At 38.8% G+C, this 15,308-nt stretch overlaps 1 protein-coding gene across 8 annotated transcripts in view; it reads right to left on the reverse strand.

Moving 5' to 3' along the window:
• Positions 1–15,308, reverse strand: part of eag (potassium voltage-gated channel protein ether a go-go) — a 125,645-nt gene that overhangs the window by 108,274 nt on the left and 2,063 nt on the right. For 7 of the 8 annotated variants that reach the window (XM_087357659.1, XM_087357662.1, XM_087357663.1 and 4 more), the window contains exon 2: positions 10,005–10,634. In XM_087357659.1, coding sequence (XP_087213785.1) covers positions 10,005–10,083 — 79 coding nt within the window. In that variant the 5' untranslated portion in view covers positions 10,084–10,634. Of the gene's footprint in view, positions 1–10,004; positions 10,635–14,295; positions 14,315–15,308 lie in introns of those variants that run through there. The other variant, XM_087357660.1, reaches the window with a different exon arrangement.

A 15,308-nucleotide genomic window follows, 5' to 3' on the forward strand; every position in this document is an offset into this window, starting at 1 on the left:
AAAGCACAACTCGGTGGTTAAGAAATTCTTCCGTAATAAATAAAGTGAACAAATAACAACGTTCATCTGTTAGGAAAAATAAGAGTTGAATACAAAGTTTTAATCGGGAAATCTGTAGGGAAACGACTACTAAGGAGATCCAAGAGTATATGGGTTGATAATATCAAAATTTACAACAAATAAATACTTTGTGTTGTTTTTTGAATTCTCTTGACAGACTCCAGTGAAAAACTCTTGATGTGGCAATAAGCTCTCAGATTCTGCAAAAGGTAAGCAATTTCTTGACTAGACGAACGCGCCTTTTAGCTTCTGGAGAAAGATCCTGTCCCATAAGGTCAGTAAGTTTTAAAATTTACTCTTATTTTATTAATAACTTAGGAATACGTTCTAAAAAAAGGGGCAGGTATTACAGAAGAATACGGGCGTCATTTCTCGAATTCCTCAGCCAGGATCCGCATATAGGATAGTCATAATTTCGACTGTCCAGACATTCCGAGGCACGCCACTTTTAGAATACTACGTAAATCGTGTTAAGTAAATTTGGGAGATTAAGATTCATTCAGACAGTCAACCTCCACACTGTATGTTGTCTACAAATCTTCTGATTCCATTAAAAATACAACAACCAAAAAGAATAAAACTTTGTACACGTGTTTTCTTTGTTGGTCTTATTTATTTATTTAGTGTTCTGTGTGACGACAGGTCCATATCAACAGGATCCTTCCATCCTTTTCTCGGACTGGGACCTGTTCATATACGTTCTTGGCAGATGATCCAGAAGTGGTTTGCCATTGCCTTCTTCTGAGTGTGAATGGAGTAATTATTGGGAAGCCACGGAGGAAAACTCCGTGTTGTCTAGACCACGGCCTTGCCCAACACAAGTTATAAATTCGGGCACCGCCGGGAATCGAACCCGAGACCCCAGGATTACAAGGCCAGCGTTCTAACCGCTAGACCACCTCATCTTATTATTATTATTTAGTGTTCTGTCTGACGACAGGTCCATATGAACAGGATCCTTCCATCCTTTTCTCGGTCTGGGACCTGTTCATATACGTTCTTGGCAGATGATCCAGAAGTGGTTTGCCATTGCCTTCTTCTGTGTGTGAATGGAGTAATTGTTGGGATGCAACGGAGGAAAACTCCGTGTTGTCTAGACCACGGCCTTGCCCAACACAAGTTATAAATTCGGGCACCGCCGGGAATCGAACCCGAGACCCCAGGATTACAAGGCCAGCGTTCTAACCGCTAGACCACCTCATCTTATTATTATTATTTAGTGTTCTGTCTGACGACAGGTCCATATGAACAGGATCCTTCCATCCTTTTCTCGGTCTGGGACCTGTTCATATACGTTCTTGGCAGATGATCCAGAAGTGGTTTGCCATTGCCTTCTTCTGTGTGTGAATGGAGTAATTGTTGGGATGCCACGGAGGAAAACTCCGTGTTGCCTAGACCACGGCCTTGCCCAACACAAGTTATAAATTCGGGCACCGCCGGGAATCGAACCCGAGACCCCAGGATTACAAGGCGCTGATACAAAAGACCACCGTCGTATTTGGGGCAAACGTACGTGCTCTGTTCCCTTCCTCGTTCAGTCTTCCAGGCCACACAAACGCTGAATCATTGACTCGTACTGTCATTAGTCTCCACTCCCTTCCTACCACTCACAGATCATTGAATTATTTATTCTTACTGACAACCACATTCGTTAAAACGAACTATTTGTTTTATAGCGGTACACCGAGCTTATATTTTTCAAGTAGACTGACAAGCTGTGAGACATTTACGTATAATTCACTGCCACCGGGTATAAACCCATTTGCAGTCAATAATAAATATATATATATATATATATATATATATATATATATAAAATTGTGTGTTCCATTTAATACATTAACTAGCCAATGAAGTTTTTCTTCAATATTTTTTTTGCATAAACAGGGTATTAATACACATAATACTCTTACGTATTCTTTGCAACAAGTATTTATAGATATTGCACCCACCTTATCCCGCGAAATGAATTTAAAAATTATCAAAATTTAGACATTTAAAATTTTTAGAAATTTCAAAATCCGGAATTAAAAATTTCATAATTTCCACATCCCAAATCCCAAAATTTTACATTCATATTTAAAAATCTCTTCCGGTCATAACTTCCAAAAAAGAAAGTAAACAAACTTAACCTAACCTAACCTAACCGAAAGTAACGTGTCCTGATTGTTCTAACCTAACCTGTCCCAACAACGAAAACTTCAGCTGATTCCCAATTATATCAATACGGACCACGATTACCATAGAAACCATATTTAAATACCTTATAACAGTGGCCTGATATGGTAACCATTGTAAACAATTCCCAAAATGGCCAGTACATCGCAGCACCACAATGCACGCCTCGCGGATTTTCTTAGTTGTCATTTCCTGAAGAAACTTTGGGCATTCTGGTGAGATAGAGAGAGAGAGACGTATGCACGTGAGCAATTAACACTTTACCCTGGACGTGGGCACATTGTCCTTCGCCCTGCACTTCGGACGAATGATATCGCACGTGCAGTCAGTCTGCGTTTGCCGAAACGTCAGATATCTGTAACACCGCGTTAGATTCGGCGAGTGTGGTGGTATTCAACCTTTTTTGTTCGCGTACCCCCAGATATAATTTCTCTTCAACTTTGTACCCCCAAAGTTGTTGGTGTATAATTCAAGTTATACATAGTATATAATCTACATCTAAAATAAATTAAATAAATTACATTACTGATTATTCAGTGTTTATCATAAAATAATATTTTTTTTAAAATTTAACGTACCCCCTAAGGTGTCTTCGCGTACCCCAGGTTGAATACCACTGCTCTAAATTATAAAGTATCTCACTCAGGCATCATTTTTTTACGAATTTTAGGATTTATTCCTCTATATTTGGTTGATAACGAATACATTAAAATTTTAAACCACTGCTTATTACAAATAATAATTTCAATGATGAAATAAAATAAAATGTACTGATAAAAGTACATTTTTTTAATTTTTCAGAGCCTGCCACTTTTTGGATGTCCAAGTCCGGGGCTTGGACCACAGGTCAATTACACCCACCTTGGTGGTTATTCCCGTGGCAAGCGTATAAAGGCAGTGACACCACGAAGAGAAAATATTTCATAATATATTTTCGTGGCGATTTTTCCAAAATCAGCACAGATCGCGTTAATTCTGGTATCTTTCTTTCTTCTATCCCCCCTCAATAACAGGCTGATGTAGGGGGTTCTGGAGTGGAAGGGTATTTTCATAAAGGCTCCATTACAAGTGCAGCTGTCAAAACTGAAAATATCCTAAAATACGCCTTGGAAATTTTGAATATCTTCCTCATTATTTCTAATATCGATACTGACGTCGACGGAAAACATAATTTGGAAAATAAGTCCTCTCTAAGACAGATGGTTTGGACAACATCGCTTTCGAAAACCGTCCACAACGAACAACGGTACGGTCTTGGTGAATATCGAAGCAAGTCACCCTTTTGATCAGAGCCAATGTTCTCTGTTCCTTTGTACTCCTTCAGTCGAAGTGTCCCTTCAGATGCAGGGCGAGGCGAGAGCACTCTCGATCGCCAGTTAGTGTCGAAAGCATGTCGGCTAATTGGAAACAGGGATGATGACCAATTCCCTCTCCGAAGTGTCTTCACTTCTTAAGAACCAAATTTGTCAAAATTTGGGCATGAGAAACAACTGTTCTCCTCCAGCCTTTTATACGGATTGTGACAGTGAGGACGTGTCCCAGCCCGACCTCCTTTTACGTCTTCTGGAAGCCGTACATGTCAAAATAAATCTAATCAAAAAATATATCCAAGAACTTTGAGCCAAGGAGGGGTTTTGGTTCCTTGAAGGGTGGAAAGATAAGTTCTTGGGCGGTAGGCCAAGGACCTGGATTCAACTGGAAGCATCGGGTTTTCTGAGCTATGACGAGACTCTACATCCCAGGTCACACCCACATCAACCTCCAGTAATACCATGTCAAACAGAACCCTGTCCCACATTGCTGACGCCACCAAGCCCAACGTCGATACTCATGAGAGAATATCGCCGACGGACAGGAAGGAAATGAGTCATTTCTCATTCTGCTCGGGGATTCCACTCCAAATATATCTTTTGGGGCACAGGCGTATACGAAGATAAGGTAAATACAGGCATACCTCGCTTTATTTCTCTTCGCAAATATTGCTTTTTTTTTAAATTGAAGGTTTGTGGCAACCCTGCATCGAGCAAGTCTATCGGCGCCATTTTTTCCAACAGCACGTGCTCACTTCGTGTCTCTGTGTCACATTTTGGTAATTCTCGCAATGTTTTTTAGACATAATGCTATTGCACACTTAATAGACCACAGTCTAGTGTAAAAATAACTTTTATATCCACTGGGAAACCAAGAAATTCGTGTGACTCGCTTTATTGCGGTGGTCTGGAACCGGAACCGCAATATCTCCGAGGTATGCCTGTACAATCTCTGGTTCATGTGCCGCGTTTAACTTTATATTCTTCATTCAGGAGTGGACAAGGTTTTGTGCCTTCGGTCAGGAGCGTCTTACACCCTGGACATTGCTTCTGCAGTCCATCTTGAACGGTCAGTTCTCTGCCTAAGATTTCTGTCTTCTGGGTTGTAGCGCCGTGTAGTATGGTAGAAATTTATCGAAGTTTCAGAGGTCCTTGCTGCCTCCATCATCAGGGAGGTGAATGATTATCCTGATAAAACTTCTACCAGACTACACGACGTTACAACCCAGAAGGCAGCCATTTTAGTTGAAAGAATAGTTTCCAAAGACGGCCGGTGGACCGCAGATGGAGTAATGGTGGCCTAACGAAACGTCAAGGCATATGGTAATTAAGTGCATATTACATAAATTTACAAATATCTTGGGTGGTGAACGTTTACAGTTGCACTCACAGTATTACGTTACATAATAGACTAATAAAACGTCAAAATTTGTAAATTGCTAGTGTTTTGTCTATTTATCCAGAATGTTGGTACTCTCTTTCTGGAATTCCAATGTGAACTTCGCGATACTTAGGGACTCAGACATTACCATAACTTGGAATAGGTATTATTTAATCTAAAAATAATATACCTATATTCGTATCTAAGAATCGATGGCACATGGTGCAAAACTTATATTAAAATAACATTTTTATTTTCTAGTGAATTTAAAATACCCGAAATTACACTTCTAAAAAGTGTCAATGACTCGCCAGTATTTTAAAGTTTTTATTAACCCTTTGAAACCGAAGATCGTCTGAATATTATTTATGAATTCAGTCCGTACCGCGAAGAAAACACTACACCTCACCATTACGAAAATCAGCTGGTTAACCCTTTGAAGCCGAAGATCGTCTGAATATTATTTACGAATCCAGACCGTACCGCGAAGAAAACACTTCACTTAACCATTAGAAGTCGAATCAGGCGGTACCACATAAGATTTAACAAAAAACATCCCGGTCAAAGCCTTAAAAACTAAATGAACAAGTAATTGAATGATTTTTATATTAAATGGGAGTATAAGTGGCGTAACTGCAGACTTAGTGGCTAAATTCATTTTCTCAGTGTAAACCGAATTGTACCTAAGTAAGATGAATCGCTTTCTCGAGGCACCATCCGATTCTCGATGGGTAAAAATTACAAACGTTTCTGCTAAATACACATACGAAGTCTGATGTTACACTTTAAGGTCGATACATTTAATTCATCTGCGGATTAATTTAGTTAAACGTAGACTATTATCAACACTTGGCGGTTAAATGATATCTGAAGCCTCATCGGCCTTGAAGCTATAGCTTAACAAAGAATTCAGAATGGAGAGTATTTCCTACATAAATTTGTCTGTCTTCTGGGTTATTGTGCCTTGTAGTCTGGTAGGTTTCCACCAACGTTTCGAAGGTCCATGCTGCCTCCTTCATCAGGACGATTATTTCATGGACCTCTTAAACGTTGGTGGAAATCTACCAGACTACAAGGCACAATAACCCAGAAGACAGACATCTTCAGACTCACCGCCGTGAAGACCTCAAAACCTACATTTCCTAAATGTGTCTGCACTCTACAAAGTGAGCCGAGCCTAAACTCCCACTGAGACATTGGATATAGATGGAAGATAAGTAATGAACTCCTAAATCTGGAGCAAACTTCCCACTGGCCGATCATTTGTCATTCGAACAGCGTAGATTATCCGTCGGGGGTCAACTTCAACCTCCATCGCTGGTCATGGCGACACGGCCTGATTTATAGTAACCGTGTTTTAGCATTTGGAAATAATGAAAGTCAGGGGTCATAAAAGTGGGACAAGCTTGAGGTCAAGACATCATTCGCCAATGACAAACAAACACGTAATAAATTTCCAGTGTTATTTCAATTACAAATATTCATTAAGAAATGTTTTTGACAGAAATAACATATTTCAAGAGCCTTCCTTAGCATTCAAATAGGAGTTACGCCAAAAATCATTTTCATCCATCTCGGGTACCCTATCCGGAATCGAACTAAGGACCGACGGTCATAGTAAGTAGACGAGAAAGCCTACTTAAAATCTACTTAACATATTAAAGGATATACTAATTATTATTCGCAAAACGCTCATGTAAAACCCCACGTGATATCTGCATAATACATGTAACACGTATTAAAAAGAAAAAGTATTTCGGAAATAGCTGCTGCACTATAGACCTCAGGGGCAAGGTTTGTCTCGGTTACATAGAGGTAAATACCCTATAAAGTGGTAAATAGATGGAATAATTAAAATAATAATAATAATAATATATATTTTCCAAACGTCATCTACGAGGTGCGATCGGAAAGTTTCTAGACTGCGCCTATAAAAACCCGTACACTTATCTCAGGTATTAAATTCATCCATCACCCTCGAAGTAGTTCCCCTGGGAGTGAACACAACGATCCCAGCGCCGCTGCCAAGCCTGGAAGCATCCCTGGAAATCTTTCTTTGTCAGCCTGTCAAGCACCATCTGCGATTCTGCCTGAATCTCTTCTATCATCTCAAATCTCCTTCCCTTTAGCTGAATTTTCATCTTTGGGAAGAGGAAGAAGTCACAAGGAGCTTAGAAAGGAAGTTGGGGTCGGTTCTTGCAAGATCTTTGAGCTCCTGACAAACGAGAAGTCAAGTCGATTCTGCTTCTGGTCCTCAGACAGGAGCCTTGGCGTCGCATGTGGAGTTCTTCCTTTAGAATCAGCTGACAGGTCCCATAGCCTATCCCAACAATGTCGCACAAGTCGTTGATGGTACGACGTCGATCTTCGTAACATTTTCGGGCGTTGTGCTCGAAGATGGTCGTCCAGAACGCTCGTCATCATCGACAGAGGTTCGGCCATTTTTAAAACGTGAATGCCACACAAAAGTTTGTGCACGACCCATTGCGGACTCCCCAAATGCTTGCTTTAGCATTTCATAGGTTTCCGTAGCCGTTTTGGCGAGTCTTTGGCAAGAGATTCAGGCAGAATCGCAGATGGTGCTTGACAGGCTGACAAAGAAAGATTTCCAGGGATGCTTCCAGGCTTGGCAGCGGCGCTGGGGTCGTTGTGTTCACTCCCAGGAGAACTACTTCGAGGGTGATGGATGAATTTAATACCTGAGATAAGTGTACGGGTTTTTATACGCGCAGTCTGGAAACGTTCCGATCGCACCTCGTAATATTAGAAACTTCTCTTACTCTCTTTACAACCAGATCCGATACAGTAAGGTCTAGCTTCAGTGATTTCGTAATTTTCAGACAGACAGAAGGAGACCTCACAAAGTCAGTCCTTTCTTGTAGGGTTTCCTTGTTCTCACAGATTTACGAAAGAACTCGGCCATTCGCTCGATCCAAGCCCCACTGGTTTCCTTTTAAAGGGGCCGGCGGATTAGAAACTGCGCTAAAACACTCGGCATGAATTCTATTATCGTTAATAGTTCCAATAGTAGGAGTATTTTCAACAACTAAAGTCAGAATATTAACGGAGACACAAATATCAATGACGTTTAAAGTTTTCGAGAAAATACTGATAAGACAGGAATTTTAAAACCACTTTATTGATATATAAAATCGTGCAAATAAAAAAAACTATTTACACTTTGAAAAAGACACTTAGTAATTAAATATGAATTATTATTTGCCACTGATGATGACATCTTGAGGCCGAAACGCGTTTGACACTAAGTGTCTTTTCAAAGTGTAAACAATTTTGTTTGTATGCATGAGTTTATGTAACTAAAGAATTGTTAAAATATTTATCATCTTACAAGTGTTTATTTTTACATTTAACACTGTTATCAAAATTCATATTAAACAATTTTTGACGTAAATCACTAAATTGTCGTTAAAACTACACGACGCTAACAAAGAAGACGACTTTGCTTCTCATATTGTTCAAGGCTTGAGGTATATTTCATTGTCTAAAAGGGTTAAACTGTGAGAACAAAATTGGTTAATTCTGTAAACATATTTGTTACTTCAAAGGATAAGTCTGGTTGCACAAAGTGTGTTTGAAATGGCCAGTAAGAGTCGATAAATATTCGCAGACGATTTCTTGAGTTGGACATCCGGTGCAAAGCGATATATATGGCTTAAGACCGGAAACACATTATTCTATAATATTCGGTCACCTCGCGTTTCGTTCGACCTACAAATTCTCACGCTTATATAAATATCTGCAGCTATTACGTTCGTCACAATGTAAGTGCATCAGGAGATTCTTATCAGCAGTAATATTATTCAAACACTCTGTGTACAGTTCTACAAATAAACACAACGAATCAAGTATAAAACTCTTGTATCCATGTTAAACAGAGTTTCTCGATTCATACGAGACATCTACCGGTCATAAAATTAAATACGGAAATTTAAGAAATCTAATAATTCTTATTGTCACGTTGTTATCAGTAACTGAATACATTTTAGTAAAAGTTTACTCGCAATAATGAACTTATGTTATAAACCAGGAAACATAGTGGAAGCAGTTTCTCGTCGTGAATCCATGCACTAAAATCAAATAATTACGTTTGTGTAAGTAGGGTTATGTATCGCTCAATTCCTAAACAAATTTTTGTTGATTGTGGTGCCTCCTGTTGGGAAAAATTCCCGTTGTCATGATTATTACGAATACTACCACTAAATATTAAGTTAAGACACTTTTAAGGAAATGTGACAGTGAAAAATTGCTTAGAAATAGGTTTCGTCTTATATAAAAAAATCTAGGTTATGTATTGTAATTCTATATTTGTTGCAAGCACTGAAGGAATTAGAACCAGTGATCTAGAATAATCATTGTAATAAAGTGAGGCTGTCCCTACCAGAATTCTATGACGACGTTCATATTTCTCTATCGTTCGTCCTGAATCACTTCACTGATTCTTGATTCCTACGCACTATAGTCAAGCTGTATCAACTATAAACATTACATAGGATCGAATTAGATGGAAAGATACTTTAATAGACTTTGCAGAGGAGTTATTTCACAGATAACACCTTACCGATGATATAATGATCAGGTGGCACCCATTTAGAAGTCCGCCACACCCTGACTGAGGTTTATCGTGATTTTCCTCAGTTTTAAAGCAAATATCAGGATATAATTCAAAAGGGGTACGGCCCGCAGGGGTATTAAAAAAACTTATTTGCTTTCTCAAAAGTTCGATTTACTGAGAAATTCATAAAATATAAAAAAAAATTAAAGTTTGTCCACCCTACGCGCCATATAGGTACCACGGGGAGAGGTAGTGTAGCTCCTACTAGTTCTTAACCTCGGCGCTAGATGGGGTGAGTGGTCAGCGTCACGCTTCGGGGGTAAGGACCCTGGTACCCATTGGGCAGGAGATTGGGCGGGTCTCAGAGCAGAGGCTAGAGGAAAAATCCTATGCCCTCGTCGAGGATCGAACCCCCGGTCATCCAGTCCATAGTAAGTCACTGTACTGACTTAGATTCATAAAATATGCAAATTTTTTAAGAAGGTCCAGAGGACGTACTTACGTTGTGAACTAGAGCGACGTATAATATTCTCCAGGAACGTGTTCTGAGGGGCGACAAGACCTCGCCGTCCACCCGGCATACTGATTGTGACGTCTAAGTAGGACCAGCGTCGCCTTCGTCAACTTTATTACATGAGGCACTCGGTCACACTAACCACAATCACACGCAAGGAATAACTGCAGTGCATAATTTTCGTATTAACACTTTCCCTAACGGAAATGAATACTGTTCGTTGATACAATTTTATTAAAAATAACAACATCACACCATTAAATAATATTATGATACTCTCGTCGGAGAATTAACATCCCTGGCACAGTGTGTGACGAAAGGTTCGTGTCTAGAATTATTATTAGTTTATAAGTACTTACGAGTACTTCTGGAATCATGCCAGTTATATTACGCTTTTAAGTTTTCTTTGATGCCTGAAAATATAATTTGTCGTAGTTGTTATTACCCACAGTCCAAATGTTGCTGTCCTTCTCGTTTTAGCTGTTGTCGTAACAACATTTCGACAGTTTTGATTAAACAATTCGGAAATATCCCGGACCGGATTATTTTCACAGATATTTACCGCCACTTTCACGTTCCATGATGAAAAAGATGGAGTCGATCTGGTTGTGATGAAATCTGCAAAACAAAAAAAATTTACAATGAAATATTCATAAAATTAGACAATTCACACACGTCATCACGGAGGATTCCCTCTTCCAGATAACCATGACAGACATGGAAAGACTTCTCTCTGCCGTGTCGAGACGAGATCAAGAAAGTATCCGTGTTCTCGTGTAAAGAGGTTATTTAAGAAGTCCCAGTGACAATTTATCATTAGGTTCTCCACTATAAAATTTCACCAAAAGGGGTCTGTCCTTTCTCAAGTTGTTTCGTGGGTACAGGCGGATTGACATCAAGAGATTTTATAAGGCGATCTGCAGGGTTGCAAACGCAACTAACAAGTATTTTGCATCTTGTGGAACCTATCTTGAGGCATAATAGTTCAGTCTACAGCTTTCCACATGTAACTACACATACATATATACGAGGGTCGCTCATTAAGTAATGCCCCACATTTTTTTTCTCAGCCAATAATGAAGATAGAAAAGTGTACTTTTACATGCTTGAGATTTGATGTTTCCCGCGTTCGTGTACGGAGTTTCAAATGATTCCAACCGATAGCGGAGCTGTAGTGAACTGTTAAAATGGCGTCTGTGAACGACTCTCGTTACAAGCAACGAGCTGTAATTGAATTCCTTGTTGCTGAAAAAGAAACGGTGGTGAACATTCATAAACGTTTGTGTGCTGTGTATGGAAGCTGTGCAGTCGATAGGAGCACCGTTGGTCGCTGGGCTAAGAGAGTTAAAGCTTCAGGAAGTGAAGAAACCGAGCTCCGTGATCTGCCGCGCTCTGGGCGTCCTGCCACAGCCACCACTCCAGACATGTTGAACCGCGCGGATGCCATTATTCGTGAGGATCGGCGCATCACAACTCGACAATTGGCCCAACAGCTTTCAGTCAGCAATGGAAGTGTGATTGCAATTATCCAGGCTCTCGCATATTCGAAGGTGTGCGCAAGATGGGTTCCACGAAGTCTCACAGCAGACCACAGGATTCAAAGGAAAACGATTTCTTCTGAATTGTTGGAGCGTTTTGATGCTGAGGGAGAGGTCTTTCTGTCCCGGATCATTACAGGTGACGAAACCTGGATACACCACTTTGAGCCAGAGACAAAAAGGCAGTCAATGGAGTGGCATCATCCTCAATCACCGAGAAAGAAGAAATTCAAGACAACTCCCTCCGCCGGAAAAGTCATGATGACTGTCTTTTGGGACAGTGATGGGGTCATTCTTGTGGATGTGATGCCAAGAGGTGCGACCATCAATTCAGACGCGTACATCAGGACCCTGCAACCCTCAAGAAGCGTTTTCGACGAGTTCGGCCTCACAAGCATCCAGCAGAAATTTTGCTCCTGCACGACAATGCACGCCCTCACACAAGTCTGAGAACCCGGGAAGAAATCACCAAATTGGGTTGGACGGTGCTACCCCATCCACCCTACAGTCCAGATCTGGCACCCTCCGACTTCCATCTCTTTGGGCCACTTAAAGATGCTATCCGCGGAACAAGATTTGAAGATGACGAGAGCGTGATTCAAGCAGTGAGGACATGGCTACGTGCACAGGACAAGAGCTGGTACCGGCAAGGCATGCATGCACTTGTTCCACGCTGGCGTAAAACCGTACAAGTTGATGGGGACTATGTGGAAAAATAGTATGTGTAAAGGAAACATTGATTTATATTGTCACTAAATTTGAGCCATCTTGAATAAATATGTTCTGAGGAAAAAAATGTGGGGCATTACTTAATGAGCGACCCTCGTAGTTTAAAAATAGTATTAAAATATATTAAAATTGTCCGTCAATCACAATAAAGTAATATAAGATAATTAGATGGTTAAAATATTATCCTTTGTTCCGTATCGAGTACTCGATTTACATATGGAACATTCTCGACATGTTTCGGCTTTCATAGAGCCGTCATCAGGTGTATGTTATAAACTCTTAATTCAATTACTAATTTTTAATTTTCGTATCATTTCTTCAATTTTTCACATTGTATCAACATTTGTTGTTGTGTTATATATCATTGATACAATCGTATTGTCGGAGTGATGTTAATGCTGCGTATATTGGTCTGTGAATTAAAGGATTCAAACCATTAATGAAATTGAATATAGAAAACAAAATAAATAAATGAAAGTAAACGTATAAACTTACCAGAGAAGTAATATCGAAGTTGTAAGACAGGGGTGGCCAACCCGCGGGCCGCGGGCCGCATGTGGCCCGCCTTGGACATTTTTCGGCCCGCGAGATTCATCACACTTTTACAAAATATATTTATTTTATAATGGCCAAAGTAGTGAAAACCAATGTATAAAAAAAATACATTATTTGTGCATCCATATATTCAAAAATTATCTGTCGAAATTATGAGAACTGGTTGACTTACAGTGCAATATTGAATTAAAACACATTTTTGAAACATCAGAATCAAAAATAGATTTTTATAACACTTACGTCACAAAAGAGAAATTTTCCAATTTGAGAAATCTGGCACAAAAAGTTGTTAGCGCTTTTGGTTCAACTTACACCTGCGAATCGTTTTTTTTTCGAAAATGAAATTGACCAAACACAAAACACGCTCAAACATAACGGATGCTAACCTGCAACACCAATTACGATGTGCAAATACCCAAATTGAGATCGATTTGCAAAAGCTAAGTGAAAGAGTGGAGAAACAAATATCGCATTAGTAAAATAAATATTTTTTAATGATTTCATTATTTTTTCATATTTATATATTTTCTATATTTAATTTTTAGTGCTATATATTTCTTTACAATGTACGCTTAGTATCATTATTATTATATTATCTATGTTTACATGTAAGAATAATAGTAAACACAATAATAATAACTCATTATGTTTCAATTTTTCACTCCAAAAAAATGTCTATAGTGTATCTAAATCTAATATGGGGATATATAATTTTATATGTGGCCCGCGGAGTTATGATGCATTTGCAAAGTGGCCCGAAAGATCATTTGGGTTGGCCACCCCTGTTGTAAGAGGAGAGATCAGAAGTACATCGTATCGGAGCGAGGTTGGTTATTGCAGTCAACCTCGCTCCGATACGATGTACTTCTGATCTCTCCTCTTACAACTTCGATATTACTTCTCTGACCAATATACGCAGCATTAACATCACTCCGACAACACGATTGTATCAATGATATATAACACAACAATAAATGTTGATACAATGTGAAATGAAGAAATGATACGAAAATTAAAAATTAGTAATTGAATTAAGAGTTTATAACATACACCTGATGACGGCTCTATGAAAGCCGAAACATGTCGAGAATGTTCCATATGTAAATCGAGTACTCGATACGGAACAAAGGATAATATTTTAACCATCTAATTATCTTATATTACTTTATTGTGATTGACGGACAATTTTAATATATTTTAATACTATTTTTAAATAAAATCACAATATGACGCACCTACAATATCATATATAGTTTACTCCAGTGGTATTCAATCTTTTTTGTTCGCGTACCCCCAGATATAATTTCTCTTCAAATTTTACCCCCAAAGTTGTTGGTGTATAATTCAAGTTATACATAGTATATAATCTACATCTAAGATAAATTAAATAAATTACATTACTGATTATTCAGTGTTTATCATAAAATAATATATATATTTTTTAAAATTTCACGTACCCCCTAAGATGTCTTCGCGTACCCCAGGTTGAATACCACTGGTTTACTCCATTAAAATGGGTAATCTGCTTGAGACACAACAGTCCAACCAGAGATAGAAAATATCTAAACAAATTAGCAGTAACATCTATTAGTTTCGAAGACTTAAAGAAATCCACCTGAAAATGACCAATTAAGGTCGAAACATGTAGTGAATTCTTAATAAACATTAAAATTGTGAACAAGATTTGTTTCATAGACAGTCTAAATTTAAAAAACACAACAAGATGCGGCTTTTAAAAACCAATTCAATTTCATCTACATTTTAAATCCGATGATTGTCTGAATAATATTTACAAAAGCGAATCTATACCTAAAATTTTTTTTTAAATGTATTCATTAAAAAGTTAACCTGGTTAACGCCGTTACTGCGTGTTTTTCAAATCATACGAAACCCATGACTACACTACGGACGAAGTGACTGCTCAGTGATGCAAGCGCTGCATATAACCTGCCACGAGCCTTTGCCATCTCACCCTCCCTAACTTCATCTACCAATTAATATTTGATTTGGGGGGTTGAGCGGAGAACCAGGTCGCTCAAGTTTGCCTTCGAAGCACCCTGTCTATCGATCTGCGCCCTTTCCCGCCCACTGCCTGCCAGAAAGGATCACGTCCTACTAAAATTTCTCTGCGAAGAGAGAATTTGTTTAAGGCCTGGAGGTCCCGTCGGGATTCGGCGTGTTTTCCGGTCGAATAAATTTCTGTTTGTTCCCAAATTACATTAAAGTCCCGAATCCCAGCGAGTATTTTCATTTAATTTTAAAATATGCATCCTTCCTTACTGATATAATTTTGAATTGTTATTATATTCCCAAGAGTATGCGAGCATTGTAAAAAAATATCATAATCTTCTTTAAGATATCTTCTTATACGTATTAAAACTCTCCAAACCTAAAAGAACACTATTTTATTCGTTTCTCTGCTTTATATTTTTTATTGAGTAATGTATTTAACTGCAGAAATATCTTTCCA

Source organism: Zootermopsis nevadensis, unplaced genomic scaffold (genome assembly GCF_977971745.1).
Source record: "Zootermopsis nevadensis isolate Lab colony 2312 unplaced genomic scaffold, Znev_1.0 Znev_ptg000028l, whole genome shotgun sequence".
NCBI classification, from domain to species: Eukaryota; Metazoa; Arthropoda; class Insecta; order Blattodea; family Termopsidae; genus Zootermopsis; species Zootermopsis nevadensis.